General features: G+C 39.0%; 1 protein-coding gene across 1 annotated transcript in view; it reads right to left on the bottom strand.

The window, feature by feature from the left end:
• The window catches only part of LOC128643004 (uridine-cytidine kinase 1-A), a 156,284-nt gene that overhangs the window by 19,775 nt on the left and 111,131 nt on the right, over nucleotides 1–25,378 (bottom strand). Inside the window, exons 3-4 of the mRNA XM_053695923.1 lie at nucleotides 4,048–4,142; nucleotides 3,820–3,868 (exon numbers count right to left, since the gene is read on the bottom strand). Coding sequence (XP_053551898.1) covers nucleotides 3,820–3,868; nucleotides 4,048–4,142 — 144 coding nt within the window. The remainder of the gene's footprint in view (nucleotides 1–3,819; nucleotides 3,869–4,047; nucleotides 4,143–25,378) is intronic.

The raw sequence follows: 25,378 nt of genomic DNA, 5'->3' as shown, positions 1-25,378 counted from the left end.
TTTATTTTTATTTTTAAAAATTGTGTACTCTCGCGGTATTAAAACCGCGGCGATTAATTGTGGTTTAAAACCGCATTCGTGATTAATTGTGCAGCCCCTAATGTATATGTATGTGTGTGTGTGTATATATATATATATATATATATATATATATATATATATATATATATATATTGTACCAAAAAATCATATATATGTAGAAATATGTATCTATGAAAAAACAAAAAATATTCTGCTCTATGCAGAACATTGGAATGTAAAATATTCATATTTTCATGTCGGGTTAGCGCAAATGAGAATATGCAATAGTTTTTGCACGAGAGTGGGGTGTTAGGTTTTTTCCTCCACTGACGTCTATAGGGGAATACGTGAACGTGCACGCATATACTTTCAACTCATAATACGAGCGCAACCTCGATGAGCACAAAAGTCTTCTAGCGCAATTAACGTTCAAGCGGGAGTGTTAATTTGACCTCCACTTGTAATCTGGCCCTTAGTGTGATAAATTAGTGCAGGGGTAACAGGCTTAGACAGTAGGCAAGACCTGCAAGAGATTTTAGACGTGCCCAAAGAAAAGCTCCTTTTCAGCCCACTCAATCAGGCTGTGAGACTTTAAAGTCTCAGCTTTTTTATCCTGAGACTGTGTTCATTAAATATTATTTTCCTGCATACTTTAAGAAGTTTACTGTGTAAGTTGCATTTTATTGCTGCATTCTCCTAATATAAATGCTTACTATTAATATCATTTTTAATGCATCACATTTTCCATGCAAATTATAAGCTGCTAGTGGTAACTAGATATTAACTAATTCTTAATGAATCTCTTATGCAGCCCAGTAATGACATACAGTACTTTCTAATGACAATCAGTAGTACCAGCAAGTGTTCCCCAGTAATGACATACAGTACTTTCTAATGACAATCAGTAGTACCAGCAAGTACTCCCCAGTAATGACATACAGCACTTTCTAATGACGATCAGTAGTACTAGCAAGTGTTCCCCAGTAATGACATTCAGCACGTTCTAATGACAATCAGTAGTACCAGCAAGTGTTCCCCAGTAATGACATACAGTACTTTCTAATGACGATCAGTAGTACCAGCAAGTGTTCCCCAGTAATGACATTCAGCACGTTCTAATGACAATCAGTAGTACCAGCAAGTACTCCCAGTAATGACATACGGCACTTTCTAATGACGATCAGTAGTACCAGCAAGTGTTTCCCAGTAATGACATACAGCACTTTCTAATGACGATCAGTAGTACTAGCAAGTGTTCCCCAGTAATGACATTCAGCACGTTCTAATGACAATCAGTAGTACCAGCAAGTGTTCCCCAGTAATGACATACAGTACTTTCTAATGACGATCAGTAGTACCAGCAAGTGTTCCCCAGTAATGACATTCAGCACGTTCTAATGACAATCAGTAGTACCAGCAAGTGTTCCCCAGTAATGACATACAGTACTTTCTAATGACGATCAGTAGTACCAGCAAGTGTTCCCCAGTAATGACATTCAGCACGTTCTAATGACAATCAGTAGTACCAGCAAGTACTCCCCAGTAATGACATACAGCACTTTCTAATGACGATCAGTAGTACTAGCAAGTGTTCCCCAGTAATGACAATCAGCACGTTCTAATGACAATCAGTAGTACCAGCAAGTACTCCCCAGTAATGACATACAGCACTTTCTAATGACGATCAGTAGTACTAGCAAGTGTTCCCCAGTAATGACATTCAGCACGTTCTAATGACAATCAGTAGTACCAGCAAGTGTTCCCCAGTAATGACATACAGTACTTTCTAATGACGATCAGTAGTACCAGCAAGTGTTCCCCAGTAATGACATTCAGCACGTTCTAATGACAATCAGTAGTACCAGCAAGTACTCCCAGTAATGACATACGGCACTTTCTAATGACGATCAGTAGTACCAGCAAGTGTTTCCCAGTAATGACATACAGCACTTTCTAATGACGATCAGTAGTACTAGCAAGTGTTCCCCAGTAATGACATTCAGCACGTTCTAATGACAATCAGTAGTACCAGCAAGTGTTCCCCAGTAATGACATACAGTACTTTCTAATGACGATCAGTAGTACCAGCAAGTGTTCCCCAGTAATGACATTCAGCACGTTCTAATGACAATCAGTAGTACCAGCAAGTGTTCCCCAGTAATGACATACAGTACTTTCTAATGACGATCAGTAGTACCAGCAAGTGTTCCCCAGTAATGACATTCAGCACTTTCTAATGACAATCAGTAGTACCAGCAAGTACTCCCCAGTAATGACATACAGCACTTTCTAATGACGATCAGTAGTACTAGCAAGTGTTCCCCAGTAATGACAATCAGCACGTTCTAATGACAATCAGTAGTACCAGCAAGTACTCCCCAGTAATGACATACAGCACTTTCTAATGACGATCAGTAGTACTAGCAAGTGTTCCCCAGTAATGACATACAGCACTTTCTAATGACAATCAGTAGTACCAGCAAGTGTTCCCCAGTAATAACATACAGTACTTTCTAATGACAATCAGTAGTACCAGCAAGTGTTCCCCAGTAATGACATACAGTACTTTCTAATGACAATCAGTAGTACCAGCAAGTACTCCCCAGTAATGACATACAGCACTTTCTAATGACGATCAGTAGTACTAGCAAGTGTTCCCCAGTAATGACATACAGCACTTTCTAATGACAATCAGTAGTACCAGCAAGTGTTCCCCAGTAATAACATACAGTATTTTCTAATGACGATCAGTAGTACTAGCAAGTGTTCCCCAGTAATGACATTCAGCGCTTTCTAATGGCAATCAGTACTACTAGCAAGTGTTACCCAGTAATGACATTCAGCACTTTATAATGACAATCAGTACTACTAGCAGGTGCTTCCCAGTAATGACATTCAGCACTTTCTAATGACAATCAGTACTACTAGCAGGTGCTTCCCAGTAATGACATTCAGCACTTTCTAATGACAATCAGTACTACTAGCAGGTGCTTCCCAGTAATGACATTCAGCACTTTCTAATGACAATCAGTACTACTAGCAGGTGCTTCCCAGTAATGACATTCAGCACTTTCTAATGACGATCAGTAGTACCAGCAAGTGTTCCCCAGTAATAACATACAGCACTTTCTAATGACAATCAGTAGTACCAGCAAGTACTCCCCAGTAATGACATTCAACACTTTCTAATGACAATCAGTAGTACCAGCAAGTACTCCCCAGTAATGACATTCAGCACTTTATAATGACAATCAGTACTACCAGCAAGTGTTCCCCAGTAATGACATTCAGCACTTTCTAATGACAATCAGTAGTACCAGCAAGTACTCCCCAGTAATGACATTCAGCACTTTATAATGACAATCAGTAATACCAGCAAGTACTCCCCAGTAATGACATTCAGCACTTTATAATGACAATCAGTACTACCAGCAAGTGTTCCCCAGTAATGACATTCAGCACTTTCTAATGACAATCAGTAGTACCAGTAAGTACTCCCCAGTAATGACATTCAGCACTTTTTAATGACAATCAGTACTACCAGCAAGTGTTCCCCAGTAATGACATTCAGCACTTTCTAATGACAATCAGTAGTACCAGCAAGTACTCCCCAGTAATGACATACAGCACTTCCTTATGCCAATCAGTACAACCAGCAAGTGTAGCCCAGTAACGTTATTTAGCACTTCCTGGTGCTGATCAGTACTACCAGCAAGTGCAGCCTAGTAATAACACTCAGCAGTTCATGATGCTGACCAGTAGCGAGTGTTGCCCAGTAATGATATTTAGCAAACTCACCCATATTATCCACCCCTCTTGGGATAATGACATCAGCATACTTCTTAGTCTGGAAAAAAGGGGTACAATTAGGGTACAGCATAAACAACTGGCCCAAGAAACAGTATTTAAAAAATAAAATCCTTTTACAGAATAGATTGTATCAATACTGCTTAGATCTATGCTTACAGTTAGAAAATACCCATCAATAGAAAGTAAATGGAAGAAAATGCTCTGAATGCATGTTACCGGCAAGCAGAATTCCTCGAAGGCAGGTTTCACAAATGTTGTGTACTGAGAGAGGATCTGCTCCAGGTCTCTGCCGCGTTTCATGTCTCGGAGAACTAGAGCAGAAGACATTTTGTGTCACCAACATATAAACAATTTAACAATGAGAGCTGTGAAAGGTGGTGTAAGTTTAGTTTTGCTAATGTAATATGTAAGCACAGCTCACTATACAACCATGTTACTTATTTAGGGCCTTATTACAAGTGGAGCAATAAATATCGCTTTTGTGAAAAATAATGTGCACTGGTATTACAAGTTGATCTTGCGTTTGCATTGTGCTCATGAGAGCGTGCTTCCATAGGCTCCAATGGGAGCCTCTTTCTCATGCCGCAACACACGGCATGAGAACTAGCGCAGTGAAGGGGATAAGTAGCGAAGAGACGGCAGCAAAGTGTCAATATATATGACTATATACAGATATTTATGTATTAATATGTGTGTGTATATACGGATAGTAACACATAAATATATATGTATATAAGCATATACATATATATAGAGAGAGAGAGAAGCAACTCGCAGCACCATTTGTTAAAACGGTCAAAAAATCCACCCCAATCTGCAATTTTAAGTATACAGCAGATTAGGGTTGCTGGGCAATAGGATCTATAAAATAATATAAGAGAAAGGTTCCTAAGAACCATTAAGTCTATTATAGCCAGCACTGATTAATGATGCCAAAATTATGTGAAACTCCAATAAGGGTTGTGAGACAATGGGAGAAAAACACAAAGATTTAAAGAACCGTACTATGTACATAAACATTTATTGGTTACCACTTAAAACCACAGTACCAAAGAAATCAACACAAGATGACCAGTCATAACGAATTCCTATGTGAACATTACCATCCCGGGAGGTATAATAATACTACTAGTGTCCAACAAATAGTGCACATTAATTAAATCTCTTTAGAGTTAAGCAGTTGGAGTCGTAATGGAAAAAAGTCCTCATTGGGTGGTCGTATTTATATATACATAGGAAATGCTGTAAAGGGTAGAGGGAGCTGTTGTGTTCCGTGGAACCCCTGAGATGCTGAGAACTTATTCAACATTCCACATTTATTGAAGTAATGTCCCAATACTTAGGTAGTGATCATTAAAATGATATAGGCAAAGTCTCAAAAATTCAGCTTTAAGAAGGTTTACAGATACCTGTATCAGGCTCTTTCACATGCCTGACCCATCCTTAGACGGTCCGTACTATACCTTTAAGTATCTGAAGACGCTGATGTTTGTTCCAGCTTGTCCTGCTGAATGTCGATTTATGATCACTCACCCATACGAACATCGGGTTCCGGAGAGTAGTTAAACAGGGGTCAACAGTCTCAACCTCTATGTCATCACACAACCGGCTGTCATCTGGTTAGATTTGAGGGGGTTCAGCTGATACCCCCAGCACTTCTGCTGCGTTTCGCGCGTTTCACCCGCACTTGATTCGTTTGAATCGGGCTTTGTCAGGCCGTATATCTCAATCAGATTGGTCACTGCTTTTTTATTTTCGTCAGCTCCTCTGACATCAAGGGTGAAATGTTAACATTGTAACTATGGTATCCATTTTTAAACAGGGATTACAACATTATTGTTAAATGTATCCATCTATTTATTGATCTAGTAACAATTTACTTAAAGAATATTTAAAGTTATATTGTTAAGGCTGTTATGCCATAAACTAGTGAATTCTCATTTTAATTATAAAAAACAAAGAAAAAGAAAAAAAAAAAAAAAGAGCGCCCAAACGCATCTAAGTGCAGACAGTCTGTACAAAATTTATTAACAAATAAAACACACAATAAGACATGCACTCACAATTTGTAAGTAAGTAATACGCAATGAATACAATCACCCAGTGGGTCTCTGCCTTGCGTCTGGCTCCGGTGGCGTTGCGCGTGACGTCACGGCTGTGCAAGGCTGTGGTGGCTTCTAGCCAATCAGATGATGACTTCCGTGGTCTCCTTCTCCGTTATTGGCCAGTAGTCGCTGGTAGAGAAAACACTGTCCCAATATATCGAATAGTCTTTCTCATACGAAAACAGTGTACATTAAAACCATAGAAAGATATGTAGGTATATGGTTAAAGTATTTATCCTCAGCCCGCTATGTGTATGCACAATGTAAACAAACACATCAGATTGCGGCCTCACTGGATAAATGTCATTTTAATTATATATGTACAGCAGCGAGGGAGAGTTTCAAGATTAATTTACAAATATAACATAACAAAACACAATTTATATATGTCCCATGAAGTTCATAATGCAGAAATTTCTTAAACTTATTTAGGTAGCTCAGACTAACAAATTTGATGAAAGAAGTTTATATAATATAACTGGGTTGAGGGGAGTAACGTATATGGTCATACTGATATATATATATCAATTTCCAAAACTATAGATAATAAACTTTTAATAAATATACACAAAAAATCCTAACTGTATAAGTGGAAACAAAATAAAATAAATTGTGTATACAATAAATTAAATTAATTACACAAAAAAAAGAATAGAATAAATTTGAAGCAAAAAAAATATATATATAAATAAATAACAGTGGTTGACAGAAAAGGAGCATAATTTATCTCCTCATTAAGGCAACTAGGAGTTAGGGCTTTTAAATTGAAAATCCACTTGCACTCTTTCTGCAGTAACAGTTTATCAATATTCCCCCCTCTACCTTTTAGGTCCACCTTCTCAAGACCCATAAATTTCAATTCATCTTTTTTGCTTTGATGAAAAGCTTGAAAATGCCTTGCTACACTGCTTGTTGTGATTCCATTATCTATGTCTCTCTTATGTTCTTTGATCCGCTCTTTTAGCTATCTATAAGTTTTACCTATATAATACATGGGGCAATTACAAAAATACTATATACAGTACTATATACACTATACCTTCAGATCTACAATTGACTTTACCAATAACGTTATGAGTTAAACCCCACTTGTCCACAATATTTTATTTTTTTTTCGTTCTCGTATCTAATATAGTGACTAGAAACTAATCTGTCTTTTATATTTGGGGCTTTGTGTCATGAGGTCTATCTCCAACTATTTGTTTAATTTCATTGTCAAGTGTTAAAACATCCCAATGTTTCCTGCAAAATTGCTCTTATATCATTCCATTTATTATTATATTGACTAATGAATCTAATAGTTGGTTCTGAATCGGTAACTTTATTTTTATATAGTAGCTCGTCTCTAGTTTGTTCTTTAGCAGTAGTATATGCTTTTTTTAAGACTGTATGTGAGTAACCCTCTTTGAAGAAACCTATCTTTTAAGTTCCTCGCCTCTTTTTTAAAATCTGAAATCTCAGAACAATTACACCTATGCCTTAGATATTGGCTTTTTGGAATATTATTAATAAGAGAAAAGGGGGTGGTGACTATCAGCTCTTAGAAGGGAGTTTCCTGCCGAGGGTTTCCTAAAGGTATTTGTCATTATTTTACTTATTTGATATAGTTATGGTTAAATCTAAAAAAAATCTACTATATTTGTAACTAAATTTTTAGATTCAAATCATTCTTATTAAGATTGAGCATAAATGAATCAAGTTCTTGTTCTGTAACTTGCCATAGGACCAGAATATCATCTATAAATCTCAACCAGAGATCTATAGATTTCCCATATATATCATCATTATCAAAAATGCAATCTTTTTCCCATTTACCAAGGTACAGACAAGCATAGGTGGGGGCACAGCTGTCCCCATTGCATTTGCTGTGCCTAAAATTTGTTTGTAATATTTATTATCAAAAATAAAATAGTTGTGTTCTAAAATGAAATGCAGTATGTTTCTACAATTTGGTATGTTCTTCATATTGGGGGCCTCTTTGATTTAGGAATTCAACAGCTGCTGAAATTCCTTTTTGATGAGGAATCGAGGAGTATAAAGCCTCAACATCAATGGCTACTAAAAGGGTATGCTCATTTGCTAAAACTCCATCAAGTTTTTTCAAAGTATCTTGAGTATCTTTGATATATGAAGTAAGGGTTACCAGTGATGGTCTTAGGCAATAGTCTACATAAATTGAGATCCCTTCAGTTAGACCACCCTGACCAGAAATTATTGGTCTACCTGGCGGTGGGATCCGGTTTTTGTAGAGTTTAGGTATAGTATAAAAAGTAGGTATTCTGGGATATTTATTGATCAGAAAGTCAAGTTCTTTATTATTTATCATGCCTTTTTGAAATGATTGTAGTAATATTGCATCAGTTTCATTTTTATAAAGGTCAGTGGGGTTGGATTTCAGCAATTGATACTGTTTTATATCAGTTGTTTTTTACATTCCAAAACATATTCTTTAGTATTTAAGACCACCACATTTTCACCACCATCACTGGTAACCCTTACTTCATATATCAAAGATACTCAAGATACTTTGAAAAAACTTGATGGAGTTTTAGCAAATGAGCATACCCTTTTAGTAGCCATTGATGTTGAGGCTTTATACTCCTCGATTCCTCATCAAAAAGGAATTTCAGCAGCTGTTGAATTCCTAAATCAAAGAGGCCCCCAATATAAAGAACATACCAAATTTGTAGAAACATTACTGCATTTCATTTTAGAACACAACTATTTTATTTTTGACAATAAATATTACAAACAAATTTTAGGCACAGCAATGGGGACATGCTGTGCCCCCACCTATGCTTGTCTATACCTTGGTAAATGGGAAAAAGATTGCATTTTTGATAATGATGATATATATGGGAAATCTATAGATCTCTGGTTGAGATTTATAGATGATATTCTGGTCCCTATGGCAAGGTACAGAACAAGACTTGATTCATTTATGCTCAATCTTAATAAGAATGATTTAAATCTAAAATTTACTTACAAATATAGTAGAACTATTGATTTTTTTTTTTTTTATTTAACCATAACCTATATCAAATAATAAAATAGTGACAAATACCTTTTAGGAAACCCTCGGCAGGAAACTCCCTTCTAAGAGCTGATAGTCACCACCCCTTTTCTCTTATTAATAATATTCCCAAAAAGCCAATATCTAAGGCATAGGTGTAATTGTTCTGAGATTTCAAATTTTAAAAAAGAGGCGAGGAACTTAAAAGATAGGTTTCTTCAAAGAGGGTACTCACATACAGTCTTAAAAAAAGCATATACTACTGTTAAAGAACAAACTAGAGATGAGCTACTATATAAAAATAAAGTTACCAATTCAGAACCAACTATAGATTCATTAGTCAAATATAATAATAAATGGAATGATATAAGAGCAATTTTGCAGAAAACATTGGGATGTTTTTAACACTTGACAATGAAATTAAACAAATAGTTGGAGATAGATCTCTCATGACACCAAGAAAAGGCCCAAATATAAAAGACAGATTAGTTTCTAGTCACTATATTAGATACAAGAAAACAAAATTGGCTTGGAATAGCCTCCCAACAAAATGGTAATATGAAATGCAAACGATGTTCAGTCTGCAAAAATATGCAGCAAGGTTCTTATTTTGTGGACAAGTGGGGTTTAACTCATAACGTTATTGGTAAAGTCAATTGTAGATCTTAAGGTATAGTGTATATAGTATTTTGTAATTGCCACATGTATTATATAGGTAAAACCTATAGAGAGCTAAAAGAGCGGATCAAAGAACATAAGAGAGACATAGATAATGAAATCACAACAAGCAAATGTAGCAAGGCATTTTCAAGCTTTTCATCAAAGCAAAAAAGATGAATTGAAATTTATGGGACTTGAGAAGGTGGACCTAAAGGTAGAGGAGGGAATATATGATAAACTGTTACTGCAGAAAGAGTGCAAGTGGATTTTCAATTTAAAGCCCTAACTCCTAGTTGCCTTAATGAGGAGATAAATTATGCTCCCTTTCTGTAAACCACTGTTATTTATTTATATATATACTAGTCCTAAAGCCCGTTCACACGGGGCCGTGTTTGTGTTATATATTTTCTCTCTCACTCCTCTCTCTCTCTCTCTCTCTCCTCTCTGTATAGTGATGCTCCTCTCTCTCTCTCCTTCTCTCTCTCTCTCTCTCTCATTCTCTCTTTTCTCTCTCTTTCTCTCTCTTTCTCTCTCTTTCTCTCTCTCTTTCTCTCTCTTTCTCTCTCTTTCTCTCTCTTTCGTCTCTCTATCTCTCTCTTTCTCTCTCTTTCTCTCTTCTTTCTCTCTCTCTGTCTCTTTCTCTCTCTCTTTCTCTCTCTCTTTCTCTCTCTCTTTCTCTCTCTCTCTCTCTCTGCTCTTTCTCTCTCTCTCTTTCTCTCATCTCTCTTTCTCTCTCTCTCTTCTCTCTTTCTCTCTCTCTCTTTCCTCTCTCTCTTTCTCTCTCCTTTTTGCCCCAACCTCTTTACCATGCGATCAGAATAATGCCCCCCCCCATACTCCTCTATATAAGCCTCACATCCTGCTGCTTTAATTCCACAACCTATTAGCACTGCTGCCCCTAGTGCTCCCCTTACTGCCCGGCTAGGGCTAGTTGCGTGCGCATTGTGTGATAGGCTAGTAGGCTAAGTGGGTTGTCAACGGGCTAGGGCTAGTTGCGTGCGCATAGGCTAGTAGGCTAAGTGGGTTGTCAACTGGCTAGGGTTCGCGTGCGCGTTGGCTCAAATCAGTTTTGTGAGTGTGCAGTGCGCAGCAAGGGGGGTCAAAGTGCTAACAAACATGCTAAGTGGGTTGCGCGTGCGATCAACCAGCTGGCCAAGGGTGCGCGTGCGATCGCGGCAAGAGTTTGTCTGAACTGCGCATGACGGCTTCAAGACAAACTCTTTGTCTTTTATAATATAGGATATATATATTTTTGCTTCAAACTTATTCTATATATATTTTTTTGTGTAATTAATTTTATTATTGTATACACAATTTATTTAAGTTTGTTTCCACTTATACAGTTTAGGATTTTTTGTGTATATTATTAAAAGTTTATTATTTATAGTTTTGGAATTTGACATGTATATGAGTATGACAATATACGTTACTCCCTCAACCCAGTTATATTATATAAACTTCTTTCATCAAATTTGTTAGTCTGAGCTACCTAAATAATTTTAAGAAATTTCTGCATTATGAACTTCATGGGACATATATAAATTGGTGTTTTGTTATGTTATATTTGTAAATTAATCTTGAAACCCGCCCCTCGCTGCTGTACATATATAATTAAAATGAGAATTCACTAGTTTATGGCATAACAGCCTTAACAATATAACTTCAAATATTCTTTAAGTAAATTGTTACTAGATCAATAAATAGATGGATACATTTAACAATAATGTTGTAATCCCTGTTTAAAAATGGATACCACAGTTACATTGTTAACATTTCACCCTTGACGTCAGAGGAGCTGACGAAAATAAAAAAGCAGTGACCAATCTGATTGAGATATACGGCCTGACGAAGCCCGATTCAAACGAATTAAGTGCGGGTGAAATGCGCGTAGCGCAGCAGAAGCGCTGGGGGTATCAGCTGAACCCCCCTCAAATCTAACCAGATGACAGCCGGTTGTGGGATGACATAGAGGTTGAGACTGTTGACCCCTGTTTAACTACTCTCCGGAACCCGATGTTCGTATGGGTGAGTGATCATAAATCGGCATTCAGCAGGACAAGCTGGAATAAACATCAGCGTCTTCAGATACTTAAAGGTACAGTACGGACAGTCTAAGGATGGGTCAGGCATGTGAAAGAGCATGATTCAGGTATCCGTAAACCTTCTTAAAGCTGATCACTACCTAAGTATTGGGACATTACTTCAATAAATGTGGAATGTTGAATAAGTTCTCAGCATCTCAGGGGTTCCACGGAACACGACAGCTCCCTCTACCCTTTACAGCATTTCCTATGTATATATAAATCCAACCACCCAAGGAGGACTTTTTTCCATTACGACTCCAACTGCTTAACTCTAAAGAGATTTAATTAATGTGCACTATTTGTTAGACACTAGTAGTATTATTATACCTCCCGGGATGGTAATGTTCACATAGGAATTCGTTATGACTGGTCATCTTGTGTTGATTTCTTTGGTACTGTGGTTTTAAGTGGTAACCGATAAATGTTTATGTACAAAGTACGGTTCTTAGAAACCTTTCTCTTATATTATTTTATATACATATATATATTTACAGGGAACACACGCACTTTTCACTGCCGTTTTTTTTCACCACCCCACAGCCGCCAACTTAAGCCCCCAAAAACTGCTAAATGCAGTTTTGTTTTTTTTAAATGCTACATTAAAAAAAAAAAAAAAGAAACAAACACTTAAGTTTGGGGGACATTATAATATTAACCAGAGATCTGATTTATGGTTCATTTTATAAGTGCTAATTGCTCACTCCGCGAGTTAGCAGTAGCAATAACCCAGCTACATGCATATAACAGCATATTTGTCCGTTTACAGGCGTGATAAATTAGGGCCTCTTCTTGTAATTTAACCCTTAAAGGGACACTGAACTCCAATTTTTTTATTTTGTGATTCAGATCGGCATGACATTTTAAGCAACTTTGTAATTTACTCCTATATATCAACTGTTCCTTATTTCTATTGGTATCTTTTTTTGAAATGCAAGAATGTAAGTTTAGATGCCGGCCCATTTTTGGTGAACAACCTAGGTCTGTCCCTTCGCCTGATTGGTGGATACATTCATCCACCAATAAAAAACTGCTGCCCAGAGTGCTGAACCAAGAAAAAATCTTAGATGCCTTCTTTTTTATATAAAGATAATCAAGAGAGAAAGAAAAACATTGATAATAGGAGTAAATTAGAAAGTTGCTTAAATTGCATGCTCTATCTGAATCACGAAAGAAAAAAATTGGGTTCAGTGTCCCTTTAATATAGCTCATGTCATTCACTTCTACAGGGTGATCTGAAATTTGTCTAACATGTGTAGGTGGTCAAACAAAAGGGGAATATGAGTACAAGTTGGACTGTAGGCTGTTAGCCCACACAAGCTAAGAATGCATATACTGCAGTATCAATGCTGTTATATCATTTGCTTCCAAAACACCAGTGAATTAGGCAGCATTTTCTTGAAGGTGTATCCAGTCCACGGATCATCCAATACTTGTGGGATATTCTCCTTCCAACAGGAAGTTGCAAGAGGATCACCCACAGCAGAGCTGCTATATAGCTCCTCCCCTAACCTGCCATATCCAGTCATTCTCTTGCAACTCTCAACAAGACATGGAGGTAGTAAGAGGAAAGTGGGGAAATATAGCTGTTATCTTGCTTCAATACAAAAGTTTGTTATTTTTTAAATGGTACCGGAGTTGTACTATTTTGTCCCAGGCAGAAAAATAGAAGAATCTGCCTGTGATTTCTATGATCTTAGAGGTTGTAACTAAGATCCATTGCTGTTTCTCACACATGACTGAAGAGAGAGGTAACTTCAGCGGGGAGTGGCGTGCAGGTTATCCTGCTATGAGTATATGAAGTTAAGATTTTTTCTAGAAGATGTGAATGCTAGAAAATGCTGGCTGATACCGAACCTAATGTAAGTAAAAGCCTTAAATGCAGTGATAGCGACTGGTATCAGGCTTATTAATAGTGATACTATACTCTTATAAAAATGTAATATAAAATGTTGCCTGGCATGTTTAATCGGTTTTTATATGTATTTGGTGATAAAACTTATTGGGGCCTAGTTTTTTTTTCCACATCGGCTGGCTTGAATTTTGCCTAGAAAACAGTTTCCTTAGGCTTTCCACTGTTGTAATATGAGTGGGAGGGGCCTATTTTAGCGTTTTTTTTGCACTGCAAAAAATTACAGACACAGACATCCAGCTTCTTCCTGCATGATCCAGGATATCTCTGGAGGGCTCAAAAAGGCTTCAAAGTCGTTTTTGAGGAGGTAAAAAGCCACAGTAGAGCTGTGGCAGTTGTTGTGACTGTTTGAAAAAACGTTTTTGTCTTTTATTATTCAGTTTTGTGTATTAAGGGGTTAATCATCCATTTGCAAGTGGGTGCAATGCTCTGCTAACTTGTTACATACACTGTAAAAATTTCGTTAGTGTAACTGCCTTTTTTCACTGTTATTTCAAAATTTGTTTCTCTTAAAGGAACAGTACAGTTTCTTATATTTGCTTGTTAACTTGATTTTAAAGTGTTTTCCAAGCTTGCTAGTTTTCATTGCTACTCTGTACAAAACATGTCTGACATAGAGGAAACTCCTTGTTCATTATGTTTCAAAGCCCATAGTGGAACCCCCTCATAGAATGTTTACAAATGTACTGATTTCACTTTAAGCAATAAAGATCATATTCTGTCTTTAAAAAAATTATCACCAGAGGAATCTGACGAGGGGGAAGTTATGCCGACTAACTCTCCCCACGTGTCAGATCCTATGACTCCCGCTCAAGGGAACCTCCCCGCTCAAATGGCGCCAAGTACATCCAGGGCGCCCATAGCGTTTACTTTACAAGGACATGGCGGCAGTCATGGATAATACACTGTCAGCGGTATTAGCCAGACTACCTGAATTTAGAGGAAAGCGAGATAGCTCTGGAGTTAGACGAAATACAGAGCATACTGACGCTTTAATAGCTATGTCTGATACTGCCTCACAATATGCAGAAGCTGAAGAAGGAGAGCTTCTTTCTGTGGGTAATGTTTCTGACTCAGGGAAGATAATGCAACCGATTCTGATATTTCTACATTTAAATTTAAGCTTGAACACCTCGCGTGTTACTCAGGGAGGTTTTAGCTGCTCTGAATGACTGTGATACAATTGCAGTGCCAGAGAAATTGTGTAGACTGGATAAATACTATGCAGTGCCCGGTGTGCACTGATGTTTTTCCAATACCTAAAAGGTTTACAGAAATTATTACTAAGGAATGGGATAGACCAGGTGTGCCGTTCTCTCCCCCTCCTATTTTTAGAATTTTTTTTTCCAATAGACGCCACCACACGGGACTTATGGCAGACAGTTACCTAAGGTGGAGGGAGCAGTTTCTACTCTAGCAAAGCGTACTACTATCCCTGTCGAGGACAGTTGTGCTTTTTCAGATCCAATGGATAAAAATTGGAGGGTTACCTTAAGAAAATGTTTATTCAACAAGGTTTTATTTTACAGCCCCTTGCATGCATTGCGCCTGTCACGGCCGCTGCGGCATTCTGGTTTGAGGCCCTGGAAGAGGCCATCCATACAGCTCCATTGACTGAAATTATGACAAGCTTAGAACACTTAAGCTAGCTAACTCATTTGTTTCTGATGCCATTGTTCATTTGACTAAACTAACGGCTAAGAATTCCGGATTCGCCATCCAAGCGCGTAGGGCGCTATGGCTTAAATCCTGGTCAGCTGACGTGACTTCGAAGTTCTAAATTACTCAACATTCCTTTCAAGGGGGCAGTACCTTATTCGGGCCTGGTTTGAAGGAAAATTATTGCTGACATTACTAGGAGGTAAGGTCACACCTTCCCTCAGGACAGGGCCAAAGCAAAGGCCAAACAGTGTAATTTTCGTGCCTTTCGAAATTTCAAGGCAGGTGCAGCATCAACTTCCTCCGCTTCAAAACAAGAGGGAACTTTTGCTCAATCTAAGCAGGCCTGGAAACCTAACCAGTCCTGGAACAAAGGCAAGCAGGCCAGAAAGCCTGCTGCTGCCTCTAAGACAGCATGAAGGAACGGCCCCCCTATCCGGCGACGGATCTAGTAGGGGCAGACTTTCTGTCTTTGCCCAGGCACGTGGGCAAGAGATGTTCAGGATCCCCTGGGCGTTGGAGATCATATCCTCAGGGATTTCTTCTGGACTTCAAAGCTTCCCCCTCCACCAAGGGGGAGATGTTTCATCTTTCAAGGCTATCTGCAAATCGGATAAAGAAAGAGGCATTCTACGCTGTGTGCAAAGACCTCCTAGTTATGGGAGTGATCCAATCCCGTTCCCGCGACGGAACAAGGGACAGGAGGTTTTTATTCGAAATCTGTTGTGGTTCCCAAAAAAGAGGGAACCTTCAGCACCAAATTTGGATCTAAAGATCTTAAACAAATTCCTCAGAGTTCCATCATTCAAAATGGAAACTATTCGGACCATCCTACCCATGATCCAAGAAGGTCAGTACATGACCACAGTGGACTTAAAGGATGCCTACCTTCACATACCGATATCACAAAGATCATCATCGGTTTCTAAGGTTTGCCTTTCTAGACAGGCATTACCAGTTTGTAGCTCTTCCCTTCGGGTTAGGCTACAGCCCCGAGAATCTTTACAAAGGTTCTGGGCTCACTTCTGGCGGTTTCTAAGACCGCGAGGCATAGCGGTGGCTCCGTATCTAGACGACATCCTGATACAGGCGTCAAGCTTTCAAGTTGCCAAGTCTCATACAGAGATAGTTCTGGCATTTCTGAGGTCGCACGGGTGGAAAGTGAACGAGGAAAAGAGTTCTCTATCCCCACTCACAAGAGTCTCCTTCTTAGGGACTCTTATGGATTCTGTAGAAATGAAAATTTACCTGACGGAGTCCAGGTTATCAAAACTTCTAAATGCTTGCCCGTGTTCTTCACTCCATTCCAGCGCCCTTCGGTAGCTCAGTGTATGGAGGTAATCGGCGTAATGGTAGCGGCAATGGACATAGTGCCATTTGCGCGCCTTCATCTCAGACCGCTGCAATTATGCATGCTGATGTCAGTGGAATGGGGATTACACAGATTTGTCCCCTCTGCTAAATCTGGATCAAGAGACCAGAGATTCTCTTCTCTGGTGGTTGTCTCCGGGTACACCTGTCCAAGGGTATGACCTTTCGCAGGCCAGATTGGACAATTGTAACAACAGATGCCAGCCTTCTAGGTTGGAGTGCAGTCTGGAATTCCCTGAAGGCACAGGACAGGGATCGTGGACTCCAGGAGGAGAAACTCCTTCCAATAAATATTCTGGAGTTAAGAGGCGATATTCAATGCTCTTCTGGCTTGGCCTCAGTTAGCAACACTGAGGTTCATCAGATTTCAGTCGGACAACATCACGACTGTGGCTTACATCAACCATCAAGGGGGAACCAGGAGTTCCCTAGCGATGTTAGAAGTCTCAAAAATAATTTGCTGGGCAGAGTACCACTCTAGCCACCTGTCAGCAATCCATATCCCAGGCGTGGAGAACTGGGGAGGCGGATTTTCTAAGTCGTCAGACTTTCCATCCCGGGGGAGTGGGAACTCCATCCGGAGGGTGTTTGCTCAGTTGATTCATCGTTGGGGCAAAACCAGAGTTGGATCTCATGGCGTCTCAGCCAGAACGCCAAGCTTCTTGTTACGGATCCAGAGCCAGGGACCCAGAAGCGACGCTGATAGATGCTCTAGCAGCGCCTTGGTTCTTCAACCTGGCTATGTGTTTCCACCGTTTCCTCTGCTCCCTCGTCTGAATTGCCAAGATCAAGCAGGAGAGGAGCATCGGTGATCTTGATAGCGCCTGCGTGGCCACGCAGGACCTGGTATGCCGATCTAATGGACATATCATCCTTTCCACCTTGACTCTGCCGTTAAGACAAGAGCTTCTACTACAAGGTCCTTTCAATCATCCAAATCTAATTTCATCTGAGGACTGACTGCCTGGGAGATTGAACGCTGATGTTATCAAAGCGTGCTTCTCCGAGTCAGTCATTGATACCTTAATACAGGCACGAAAGCCTGTCACCAGGAAAATTTTTCCATAAAATATGGCATAAATATCTTTATTAGTGTGAGATCCAAGGGTTACTCATGGAGTAAGGTCAGGATTCCCAGGATATTATCCCTTCTCCAAGAAGGTTTGGAAAAAGGGATTGTCAGCTAGTTCCTTAAAGGGACAGATTTCTGCCCTGTCTATTCTTTTGCACAAGCGGTCTGGCAGATGTTCCAGACGTTCAGGCATTTTGTCCAGGCTTTAGTTAGAATCAAGCCTGTGTTTAAACATGTTGGCTCCCGCTATGGAGCGTTAAATCTGGTTCTTAAGGTTCTTCAAGGAGTTCCGTTTGAACCTCTTTATTCCATAGATATCAAACTTTTTATCTTGGAAAGTTCTGTTTTTGGTAGCTATTTCTCGGCTCGGTAGAGTCTCCGAGTTATCTGCTTTACAATGTGATTCTCTTATCTGATCTTCCATGCGGATAAGGTAGTCCTGCGTACCAAACCTGGGGTTTTACCTAAGGTGGTATCTAATAAGAATATCAATCAAGAGATTGTTGTTCCATCTTTGTGTCCTAATCCTTCTTCAAAAGAAGGAACGGTCTATTACACAATCTGGACGTGGTTCGTGCTTTAAAGTTTTACTTACAAGCTACTAAAGATTTTCCGGTCAAACATCTGCTTTTGTTTGTTGTCTACTCTGGACAGAGGAGAGGTCAAAAGTCTTCGGCAACCTCTCTTTCTTTTTGGCTAAGAAGCATAGTCCGCTTAGCCTATGAGACTGCTGGCCAGCAGCCTCCAGAAAGGATTACAGCTCATTCTACTAGAGCTGTGGCTTCCACATGGGGCCTTCAAAAATGAGGCTTCTGTTGAACAGATTTGCAAGGCGGCGACTTGGTCTTAGCTTTATACTTTTCAAAATTCTACGAATTTGATACTTTTGCTTCTTCGGAGGCTATTTTTGGGAGGAAAGGTTTTACAGGCAGTGGTACCATCCGTTTAAGTACCTGCCTTGTCCCTCCCTTCATCCGTGTACTTTAGCTTTGGTATTGGTATCCCACAAGTAATGGATGATCCGTGGACTGGATACACCTTACAAGAGAAAACATAATTTATGCTTACCTGAAAATTTATTTCTCTTGTGGTGTATCCAGTCAAGGGCCGCCCTGTCATTTTAAGGCAGGTATTTTTTATTTTAAACTACAGTCACCACTGCACCCTATGGTTTCTCCTTTCTCTGCTTGTTTTCGGTCGAATGTCTGGATATGGCAGTTAGGGGAGGAAGCTATATAGCAGCTCTGCTGTGGGTGATCCTCTTGCAACTTCCTGTTGGGAAGGAGAATATCCCACAAGTAATGGATGATTCCGTGGACTGGATACACCACAAAGAGAAATAAATTTATCAGGTAAGCATAAATAATGTTTTTTCATTTAAACAACCAATCTGGATTAACTCGGAACAATGTTTGTCTTTTATCTTATATCTTGGATGGTATAATCTGATTGTCATTACTTTATCACATTGTGTACATATACATGTGTCCCTTTATCTATATCTGTAGGTATAATCAAGATCTCATACTGTAATCACATCTGTACATATACATGTGGTCTTTATCCTTATAATATGTAGGCATACATCAGATCTCTTTACTGTATCACCACTGTGTACATATAGCATGTGTCTGTATCTTATATCTGTAGGTATAATCAGATCTCATTACTTCATCACATTGTGTACTTATACATGTGTCTGTATCTTATATCTGTAGGTATAATCAGATCTCATTACTGTATCACACTGTGTACATATACATGTGTCTGTATCTTATATCTGTAGGTATAATCAGATCTCATTACTGTATCACACTGTGTACATATACATGTGTCTGTATCTTATATCTGTAGGTATAATCAGATCTCATTACTGTATCACACTGTGTACATATACATGTGTCTTTATCTTATATCTGTAGGTATAATCAGATCTCATTACTGTATCACATTGTGTACATATACATGTGTCTTTATCTTATATCTGTAGGTATAATCAGATCTCATTACTGTATCACACTGTGTACATATACATGTGTCTATCTTATATCTGTAGGTATAATCAGATCTCATTACTGTATCACACTGTGTACATATACATGTGTCTTTATCTTATATCTGTAGGTATAATCAGATCTCATTACTGTATCACATTGTGTACATATACATGTGTCTTTATCTTATATCTGTAGGTAAAATCAGATCTCATTACTGTATCACACTGTGTACATATACATGTGTCTATCTTATATCTGTAGGTATAATCAGATCTCATTACTGTATCACACTGTGTACATATACATGTGTCTGTATCTTATATCTGTAGGTATAATCAGATCTCATTATTTTATCACACTGTGTACATATACATGTTTCTATCTTATATCTGTAGGTATATTCAGATCTCATTACTTTATCACATTGTATACACATACCTGCTTCTTTATCTTATATCTGACCATAAACCAATCACTAATACTTGTAGAGAACAATGGAAAATTAACATTTTATTACCTTATCTCTTCTATAACCAACTGGGAGTGTAATTTCTCCTACTGTCTGTGTTAACACAGCTTGGCCTTGAGACCAAAAACTTTCAGGATGGGTGGGGATACCAAAGGCTAAATCAACTATTTTAACTGCCAATATAAGGGTAAAGGAAATACTTGTAAACAATTTAATACACTCCAGCAGGTAAAGTGGATCAATGGGAACAAATTAAAGGGGAGAACATTTTTGAGTAAACTGTCCCTTTAACAAAATAAATAAATACATGTTACAGTTATTTCCTTCAGACTCAAGACGTAATAAGATTTTTGACTGTCACCACAAAGTCAGTTTAAGTCTAAAGCAACACCAAATAAACATATCTGCGAAAACAGCCCTAATATATGGGAATATAAAAGAACAACTCATAGTAACATTAATTAAGGTTACACAGAGTAATATTTAGATCATTAAACAGACAAAACAAGTGTCATACAATACATTTGTTTTATGTATTTAACACACAAATGACTATTACATCAGAAGATGGTTGTTCATTTGGATATATTGGGATACACAACATTCTTACAGTTAGTATGCAGGGAAGAGGCACTTAGGCTTGAAGGTTGTCAGGTAAATTGCGAGGACAACTGTAAGCTATATATATCATAGATTAATATTTCATTTATATGAAATATTCCTTTGGATATGAAAGTCTGACTAGCTTTTATTAAAGTCATGACAGAGACTCAATACCTATATCATTTGTATCATAAATCTGTTTTGATGCACTCAAACATTATTAATGAAATGTCCTCAGATAACTGAATAGTTATATTAAATAGTCAATAAGACTCAAATATATATCTATAATAATTTATGACAACAGACTTCAATTTTTACTTACATGTATGTGTATAAAATAATGACTAGAAAATGTAACAAAAGATACAATCAGAATATGAAAATGAAATTCCTGAACGACTTATTAATAGAATATACTGTTAAAATATTATTAAAATCCCTCAATCTCCAAATATAAATATAACTCTCAAATACATCTTGTGAGATAGGGAATTGTATGGGGACATACATTACATAAGAACACCCCAGCAGAGCTGTTAAAGGGACATGAAACCCCAGAATTTTCTTTCATGATTTAGGTAGAACAGACAATTTTAAACAACTTTCCAGTTTACTTCTATTATCAAATTTGCTTCATTCTCTTTGTATCATTTGTTGAATGAGCAATAATGCACTACAAATTTCTAACTGAACACATGAGTCAGCCAATGACAATCTGTATATATAAGCAGCTACCAATCAGCAGCTAGAAACTAGGTTCGTTGCTGCTCCTGAGCTTACCTAGATAAACCTTTTTAGCACGGGATAACAAGAGAAGGAAGCAAATTAAATAATATAAGTAAAAGAGAAAGTTGTTTAAAATTGTATGTTCTATCTAAATCATGAATGTCTAATTATGACTTTACAGTCTCTTTAAGTATCTCTCCCACTTCCCATAACTCCTAGTCATTCAGCCGAAGGAACATGGAAAGAGAAGATGACACAAAAGGTATAGAGGTGCCTGATGTTTAAAATAGACAACCGTCGTCTTAGAAATAAATCAAGGGCGGGTTGTGGACTCTCCATGACAGGAAAGAAAATAATTTATCAGGTAAGCATAAATTTTGTTTTCTTTCCAACGGCATGGAGAGTCCACAAATCTATTCAATTACTAGTGGGAACCAACACCCAAGCTAGAGGACACAGAATGTGATGGGATGGAGAACAAGACAGGCGGACCTAAACAGAAGTCACCACCACTTGCAGACTTTCCTCTCAAAAGAAACCTCATCTGAGGCAAAAACATCAAACTTGAAACATTTGGAAAAAATATGCAACAAGGCAGGGATAGGCACAGACAACGGCTGTGGCGGACATTTTACAAAGTACAGACCTTTGTGAAGGACACCAAGGTACATTTTAAATTAAAAACATTATTTTATAGTGCTTGGTGTTATTGTACTGATGCAGATACCACTGATCCTATAACCAGCCCTCCTCTGGCTATACCCATGTGCCAGTGTCACTACTGTGTTATTATATAGTGCTGGGTGTTGTTATACTGATGCAGATACTACTGATTCTATAACCAGCCCTCCTCTGGCTATACCCATGTGCCAGTGTCACTACTGTGTCATTATATAGCACTGAGTGTTATTATACTGATGCAGATACCACTGATCCTATAACCAGCCCTCCTCTGGCTATACCCATGTGCAAGTGTCACTACTGTGTCATTATATAGTGCTGGGTGTTATTATACTGATGTAGATACCACTGATTCTATAACCAGCCCTCCTCTGGCTATACCCATGTGCCAGTGTCACTACTGTGTCATTATATAGTGCTGGGTGTTATTATACAGATGCAGATACCACTGACCCTATAACCAGCCCTCCTCTGGCTATACCCATGTGTCAGTGTCACTACTGTGTCATTATATAGTGCTGGGTGTTATTATACAGATGCAGATACCACTGACCCTATAACCAGCCCTCCTCTGGCTATACCCATGTGCCAGTGTCACTACTGTGTCATTATATAGTGCTGGGTGTTATTATACAGATGCAGATACCACTGACCCTATAACCAGCCCTCCTCTGGCTATACCCATGTGCCAGTGTCACTACTGTGTCATTATATAGTGCTGGGTGTTATTATACAGATGCAGATACCACTGACCCTATAACCAGCCCTCCTCTGGCTATACCCATGTGCCAGTGTCACTACTGTGTCATTATATAGTGCTGGGTGTTATTATACAGATGCAGATACCACTGACCCTATAACCAGCCCTCCTCTGGCTATACTCATGTGCCAGTGTCACTACTGTGTCATTATATAGTGCTGGGTGTTATTATACTGATGCAGATACCACTGACCCTATAACCAGCCCTCCTCTGGCTATACGCATGTGCCAGTGTCACTACTGTGTTATTATATAGTGCTGGGTGTTATTATACTGATGTAGATACCACTGACCCTATAACCAGCCCTCCTCTGGCTATACCCATGTGCCAGTGTCACTACTGTGTCATTATATAGTGCTGTGTGTTATTATACTGATGCAGATACCACTGACCCTATAACCAGCCCTCCTCTGGCTATACCCATGTGCCAGTATCACTACTGTGTTATTATATAGTGCTGGGTGTTATTATACTGATGCAGATACCACTGATCCTATAACCAGCCCTCCTCTGGCTATACCCATGTGCCAGTGTCACTACTGTGTCATTATATAGCGCTGGGTGTTATTATACTGATGTAGATACCACTGATTCTATAGCCAGCCTTCCTCTGGCTATACCCATGTGCCAGTGTCACTACTGTGTCATTATATAGCGCTGGGTGTTATTATACTGATGTAGATACCACTGATTCTATAGCCAGCCCTCCTCTGGCTATACCCATGTGCCAGTGTCACTACTGTGTCATTATATAGTGCTGGGTGTTATTATACTGATGCAGATACCACTGATCCTATAACCAGCCCTCCTCTGGCTATACCCATGTGCCAGTGTCACTACTGTGTCATTATATAGTGCTGGGTGTTATTATACTGATGCAGATACCACTGATCCTATAACCAGCCCTCCTCTGGCTATACCCATGTGCCAGTGTCACTACTGTGTCATTATATAGTGCTGGGTGTTATTATACTGATGCAGATACCACTGACCCTATAACCAGCCCTCCTCTGGCTATACCCATGTGCCAGTGTCACTACTGTGTCATTATATAGTGCTGGGTGTTATTATACTGATGCAGATACCACTGATCCTATAACCAGCCCTCCTCTGGCTATACCCATGTGCCAGTGTCACTACTGTGTCATTATATAGTGCTGGGTGTTATTATACTGATGCAGATACCACTGATCCTATAACCAGCCCTCCTCTGGCTATACCCATGTGCCAGTGTCACTACTGTGTCATTATATAGTACTGGGTGTTATTATACTGATGTAGATACCACTGATTCTATAACCAGCCCTCCTCTGGCTATACCCATGTGCCAGTGTCACTACTGTGTCATTATATATCGCTGGGTGTTATTATACTGATGCAGATACCATTGACCCTATAACCATCCCTTGTCTGGCTATACGCATGTGCCAGTGTCACTACTGTGTTATTATACTGATGCAGATACCACTGACCCTATAACCAGCCCTCCTCTGGCTATACGCATGTGCCAGTGTCACTACTATGTCATTATATAGCGCTGGGTGTTATTATACTGATGCAGATACCACTGACCCTATAACCAACCCTTGTCTGGCTATACGCATGTGCCAGTGTCACTACTGTGTCTTTGTATATAGCTGGGTGTTATTATACTGATGCAGATATCACTGACCCTATAACCAGCCCTTGTCTGGCTATACGCATGTGCCAGTGTCACTACTGTGTCTTTGTAAAGCTGAGTGTTATTATACAGATGCAGATACGCATCCAGTGTTTCACTCAGGCTTTAGTTATTCCATAACTTATCACCCAATATCGCTAGCAGTCTCTTGACAAGCCACTAACTTTATTCACACTACATATTTTTTTTTATTCCTATTATTCAATCAAAACATATACTAAGGTTGTGGCGGACACTGCAAGGGCTAGTCACGGACACCAGTGTCCGTGTACGGACACCTTGCCTATCCCTGCAACAAGGACCAAGTGGCCGCCTTGCATTTCCGTTCCACAGAGGCCTAATTTTTAAAGGCCCCGGAAGAAGAGACAGCCCTAGTGGAATGAGCCGTGATTCTCTCAGTAGGCTGTTGTGAAGATGTTTCATAAGCCAAATAAATAACACTTCTCAGCCTTAAAGCTGTTCTAAAAGGGAACCAGCAAGTCCTCTTATTTCCAAGGACAGTCATACAAGCCACAACACAAAGGACCAGCACCTTTGGGTGGATTCGATCTTTCAACCTTCTGCCTTCTAGTGAGGTGTGCTAACCACTAAGCTACACCAGAGAGACTCTCTAGATGCCTGCAGATAGAACTTCAGGTCACACACATCAAGGTTGTGCACCAAACGTTCCTTCTGAAAAGGATTGGAACAGAACGACAATTTCCTGATTAATAATGCAGTCCAATACCCCATTAAAAAGAAAACCCAATTAGG

This window comes from Bombina bombina, chromosome 12 (genome assembly GCF_027579735.1).
Source record: "Bombina bombina isolate aBomBom1 chromosome 12, aBomBom1.pri, whole genome shotgun sequence".
Lineage (NCBI taxonomy): Eukaryota > Metazoa > Chordata > Amphibia > Anura > Bombinatoridae > Bombina > Bombina bombina.
The sequence above is the reverse complement of the archived record's forward strand: the minus strand, read 5'-3'. Positions and strand labels throughout refer to the sequence as shown.